At 40.8% G+C, this 5,305-nt stretch overlaps 1 protein-coding gene across 3 annotated transcripts in view; it reads right to left on the reverse strand.

Moving 5' to 3' along the window:
• DMXL1 (Dmx like 1) overlaps nucleotides 1-4,446 on the reverse strand; it is a 133,703-nt gene extending 129,257 nt beyond the window's left edge. For 2 of the 3 annotated variants that reach the window (XM_006755261.2, XM_015558446.1), the window contains exon 1: nucleotides 4,321-4,446. In XM_006755261.2, the coding sequence (XP_006755324.1) occupies nucleotides 4,321-4,335 (15 nt within the window). In that variant the 5' untranslated portion in view covers nucleotides 4,336-4,446. The remainder of the gene's footprint in view (nucleotides 1-4,320) is intronic. The other variant, XM_006755262.2, reaches the window with a different exon arrangement.
• Nucleotides 4,447-5,305: the final 859 nt, after the last annotated feature.

Genomic DNA, 5,305 nt, shown 5'->3' on the forward strand with positions numbered 1-5,305 from the left:
AGAAGCAGTGGCGGGAGCCTCTCCCCTCTCCGCAGCAGTTGGACATCCCCAAAGGCTCCTAGACTGCAAGACGCAGGCTGGGCTGAAGGACCCCTCTCCCCCACCCCGAGTGCACAAATTTTTGTGCACTGGGCCTCTAGTATATATATAAAAGTCCAGCAACCAAATAGTGAAATGACCAGAATGATGCAGGAGCTGACCCCTAGTGATCAGTGCGCTCCCACAGCAGGCCGCTCCCTGCAGGCCATGCTCCCCACCAGTGCGTGAATCCGTGCACCAGGCCTCTAGTATCATTATAAGATTATAGTAAATATTAATTCCCTTCCTCTACAGAAGACTATGTATTGATGTATTCCTTGTCAAGTATAAAATTTCACATGACTTAAAAATCAGTTTTTAGGTTACCTATCCTCAAAGATCACAATTCTCTGAATGTAAATATAACTTTTTAAAAATAAAACTTAAATATATTCCTTTGTGAACTCTCTGAAGAGTGTATTTTTCAAATATTCCATTTTATTTGAGTATACTTAAAATTAACCCTTTAAGTCAATAAAGCATAACCCTTCCTGGCTCTATTTTATATTATGAAAGTAATTATTACTAAAGTTTGAGTGAGTCACAAATGAAGAACACTGAAATATCAGAAAACAGATAGACAGATTTATAAAATGAATCAGGGATAAAAATAAGAAAAAATAATCAAGTGAAGGGGGAAAGTCTGAAGATGTAACATACGTATGGAAAAAAACACTTGTCGATGGATATGTCTAAGGAGTTCTTCTGATAGAGAAATCATCTGCACTGAGGCAGTCCTAGAGGAAGTATTTTGTTTGGACCTTTAAACTGTGGGTAGTGTTTCTTCAAAAGATAGTAAATATTCAATTTTTAGAAATAAGTCATAATATGAACACAAGTGTAAAGACCAAAAGAGGCAACAATGTATGTTTGGAGGTAACTGACCACCAGCCAAGCTAGAAGAGTGTCCCTTATAATAGAATACCAAACATGAAGCCAAAAGGCAGGTTTGAGCCAGCTATACAGGGTCCCATAACAAGGTGAACATGTAGAACTTTCGTAAGGTACTGGTAAGCTAAGAATGTTTTTAAGCAAATGAATAAAAAGATAAATGCAGATGAATTTTCTCATGAAAATTAATCTGGCAGTACTATAAAGAAAAAAACAGTAATAATAAAATACTGATGCCTATAGTATCAAACAGCATTTCCTTCTTAAAGACAAACAGAGGTCCCCAGGTACTAGAACCTATAAAATTTTCTTCCCGATAGCTTAAGTAATCAGTTGATTATATTGATACTAGTAAAAAAAAAATTTGCATTTACTTAGAATGATTATAAAACAAAATGACCTTTTCATTCTAACTTAAACCGTCATATAATCTAGCTTATCACAAAAAGATAATATTGGAAGTTATTAAAATTAATTTCTGATATTAATCAGCCCTATGTGTATCTAGGTATCAGTCAGTTTTTATACAATAATGAAGATTACAGAACGAGAGAGCTAGGAGATCACACAAACATGAAGAAAAAAACAAAAAAATCTCAATAAATATTAGCATTCCATAATAAAGATCATTTCTATAGTACAATGAGAATAAAAGGAGTGAACAAAAGAAAGATGAGAGACACTTGTAACTATACTGAAGGGAAGGAAACACAGGATTAACAAGAAGAATAGTCCAACAAATATGTAAAGATTGCAGGAGTTGAAACTCCTTTTACCATGAGTATCTTCACACTAGGTCCCAAAAAGTAACTTTTCAGACTGGCAGGTCTATCAGAAATGATTGGATTTTTTAAAAGGATTGGGTCCACTTTGGTTCCTCACACAAAATGTTCTGGTGGAACCATATAGTCAAAGTATTTCAATATCTAGCAAAAAAATAAATAATTTTGTAAAGTTCATCCCAGTCTAGCCCAGAGGCAACCATACCTAGGACTGGCCACCTATGCCTATATGGTGATATATTATGCTATATACTATGCTCCCTATTAGTTATGACTCTTACAATTCTGATACTATATAGAACTGTATTTAACCTTACATAGCATCATATGCCTCTTTTGTTGTTTTACTTTCATGGTCACTTTTTACTTTTCATATGCAAAATAAAAATTTTTTTTCTTATAGGCTTGCAATAAATAAATAATTATACACATTTAGAAGAGTTTATCATAATTTTAGTATAAGAAGTTAAAAGAAGATAACTACCTTTTGGCAGACAAAGTATGAATCTAACAAATGATTTCTCGTCAGTAATTTATTTGTAAATAGTTGGAAGATTACTGTCACTCTTGTCCCTCAATCCAATTAATTTTTAATCAAGTAAGTTTTACACCTGTTATCTACACTAATAAAAGACAAAGATACTAATTGACCATACCTTTGTTACGCCCACCAGCCAATCAGAAGAGTATGCAAATTAACCCAACAAAGATGGCTGTTAAATTTGCATACTGTAAGTGGGGCAGGCAGCGCCAGACGCCGCCGGCAGGATCTGGGCTGCAGATTGGGGACCGGGGAGGCAGGGCAGGCAGCGCCAGAAGCCACCCATGGGATCCGGGCTGCAGATCGGGGACATGGAAGGCCAGGCAGGCAGCACCAGACGCCACCCGGGGAGGCGGAGCCAGCAATCACCCCAGCCAGAACCCTAAGGCCTGGGCAGGGGCAGAACCGGCAATTGCACAGGGCTGGGGGTCCCCTGCCCAGGCCTAACGCCCCGGCCAGAGGCCTGAGGCCTGGGCAGGGGTGGAGCTGGCGCTTGCCCGGGGCTGGAGGTCCCCTGCCCAGGTCTAACACCCCAGCCAGAGGCCTGAGTCCTGGGTAGGCGATCGGAGCGGGCTGGGGGTGCTCTGTACAGGCCTAACGCCCCGGCCAGAATCCTGAGGCCTGGGCAGGGGCGGAGCCTGCAATCGGAGCAGGCTGGGCGTCCCCTGCCCAGGCATAAGGGCCCGGCCAGAGGTCTTAGGCCTGGGCAGGTGATCGGAGCGGGCTGGGGGTCCCCTGCCCAGGCCTAACGCCCCGGCCAGAATCCTGAGGCCTGGGCAGGGGCGGAGCCTGCAATCGGAGCAGGCTGGGCGTCCCCTGCCCAGGCATAAGGGCCCGGCCAGAGGTCTTAGGCCTGGGCAGGTGATCGGAGCGGGCTGGGGGTCCCCTGCCCAGGCCTAACTCCTGGCCTAAGGCCTTAGGCCTGGGCAGGAGCTGAGCCAGGGATCGGCGTGAACTACAGAGGAAACACCTTTTCTGACCACTCATTGGCTAAGCTCCCTGTATGCCACTGGTAATATTCTTAGTAACTTGGGTAATAAGAATCCAAGAAGGTGATGTAGGGTTTTTCCACTTCACTCCTGGAGAATAAAACGAAGGTCTGCTGCTGGAGGAGCTAAGAAATATCATATCCTGCCCCAGCCGGTTTGGCTCAGTAGACAATGCCTCAGCCTGCCTACTACAGGATCTGGGTTCAATTATGACCAAGGGCATGTATCTAGGTTGCAGGTTCTTCCCTGGCTGGGGCCCAGGTCAGCACTCATGCAGGAGGCAACTAATCAAAGTGTTCCACTCACTTTGATGTTTCTCTCTGTCTTTCCCTTTCTCTTCCACATTCTCTAAACATCAATGGAAACATATCCTCAGGTAAGGATAAAAAAAAATAATAAAGAAATGTCATGTCCTATAAAGGACACATCTTGAAAATGCCTAAAGAAAATTGTCATTTTTTTCATGGTGAAGGGACTGGAGTCCGTGTTGATGAAGGTAATAAGTATTAAAGTTCTTTGTCACCCTAGCTAGTTTGACTCAGTGGACAGAATGTTAGCCTGCAGACAAAGGGTCCCAGGTTCAATTCTGGTCAAGGGCATATACCTAGGTTGCAGGCTCTTGCCCGGCCTGGGCCCTGGTCAGGGTGCGTGCAAAAGGCAACCAATCGACATGTTTCTCTCACATCGATATTTCTCTATCCCTCTCTCTTCCCCTCTCTCTAAAAATCAATGAAAAAATATCCTCTAATGAGGATTAAAAATAAATAAATAAATAAATAAATTTCTTTGTCAACATAGAGCGAAGATTATGCTTTATTTCAAATTTATATAAGAATAGAATTCTTAAAAATCTTAAAGATACATTTGAGAGAGCCAGGGATTTTGTTCTCTATAGTGCATCTTAGAGAGCCAAAAGAAATTTGTAGCTACATTGCACTTGAAACAAAGCAAGTCTCTAATTCAATAGGAAATACACTTCAGACTAGCCTGGCATAAACCATATTCAAAACTAATTTCATATTATCACAAGATTACAAACCTTGCCTTGTTGCATTGAACAGTCTACACATCCTATTTGAATATTTCCATGTTTAGCTCCTGGGATTATTTGTAATCTTTCAAAATCACTTCCCAGTATAACAATGTCACATCCAGACGCATAAGCCTAAAAAAAGAAAGAAAATAAAAACAATAAAATTATCAAGAAAATATTTATCAAGTAAAATACTGGCATTAAATATTACATTTTAACAGATTACTTTTAAATTCTTTTTTAAAAATCTGTACTATTTAAGAATATTTCCTTTACCTCTCATATACAGTCCCATCAGCAAATTCAATCAGTCTTATCATGTCCAATGAATGCCACCACCCTTATCTAAGCCCATCTCATTCCTGCACTATTGTTAATAGTCTGACTGCTTCCATTCTTGCTTCCCTCTAATTTCTTTCCACATAAAGACAAAAGCGATCTTTTACACCAAATAATTTTCCCTGTTTAACCCCCTCCAATATTTTCTTGGAATAAAATCCTAACTCCTTACCATGGTCAATGCCCTAAATCCAAAATGGGAACCTTTTTTCTGCCAAAGACCATTTGGATATTATAACATTATTCACGGGCCGTACAAAGTTATCAAACTAAAAATTATGTTGTTATGAAAAAAGCTCTGAGATATATTGAATTTCAAGTCCCACCTGCATTTGCCTTGGCAGGGCCAGACCAAATGATAAGGACCCGACAGTTCCCCACCCCTGCCCTAAATGATTGTCCCTAATTCTCTATATCTCAAGGTTCTCTTTCCTTCCCTCAACTGGCTCCTGGCCTTATATTGCCCTTTTTTCTGTTCCTTAGGCATATCAATCTTTTCCATCTCAAAGTGTTTTATCTACCTTTTATCTGCCTAGTCTTTGTCTAGCTAGCTTCTTTTCAACATTCAGATCTCAGTTCCTCACCTACCTGCTCCCCACCTTTTTCCACCCTCTCTCTTTCTCTCTCTCTCTCATTCCTTCCCATCACTTTA

Source organism: Myotis davidii, unplaced genomic scaffold, assembly GCF_000327345.1.
Source record: "Myotis davidii unplaced genomic scaffold, ASM32734v1 scaffold130, whole genome shotgun sequence".
Taxonomy (NCBI): domain Eukaryota; kingdom Metazoa; phylum Chordata; class Mammalia; order Chiroptera; family Vespertilionidae; genus Myotis; species Myotis davidii.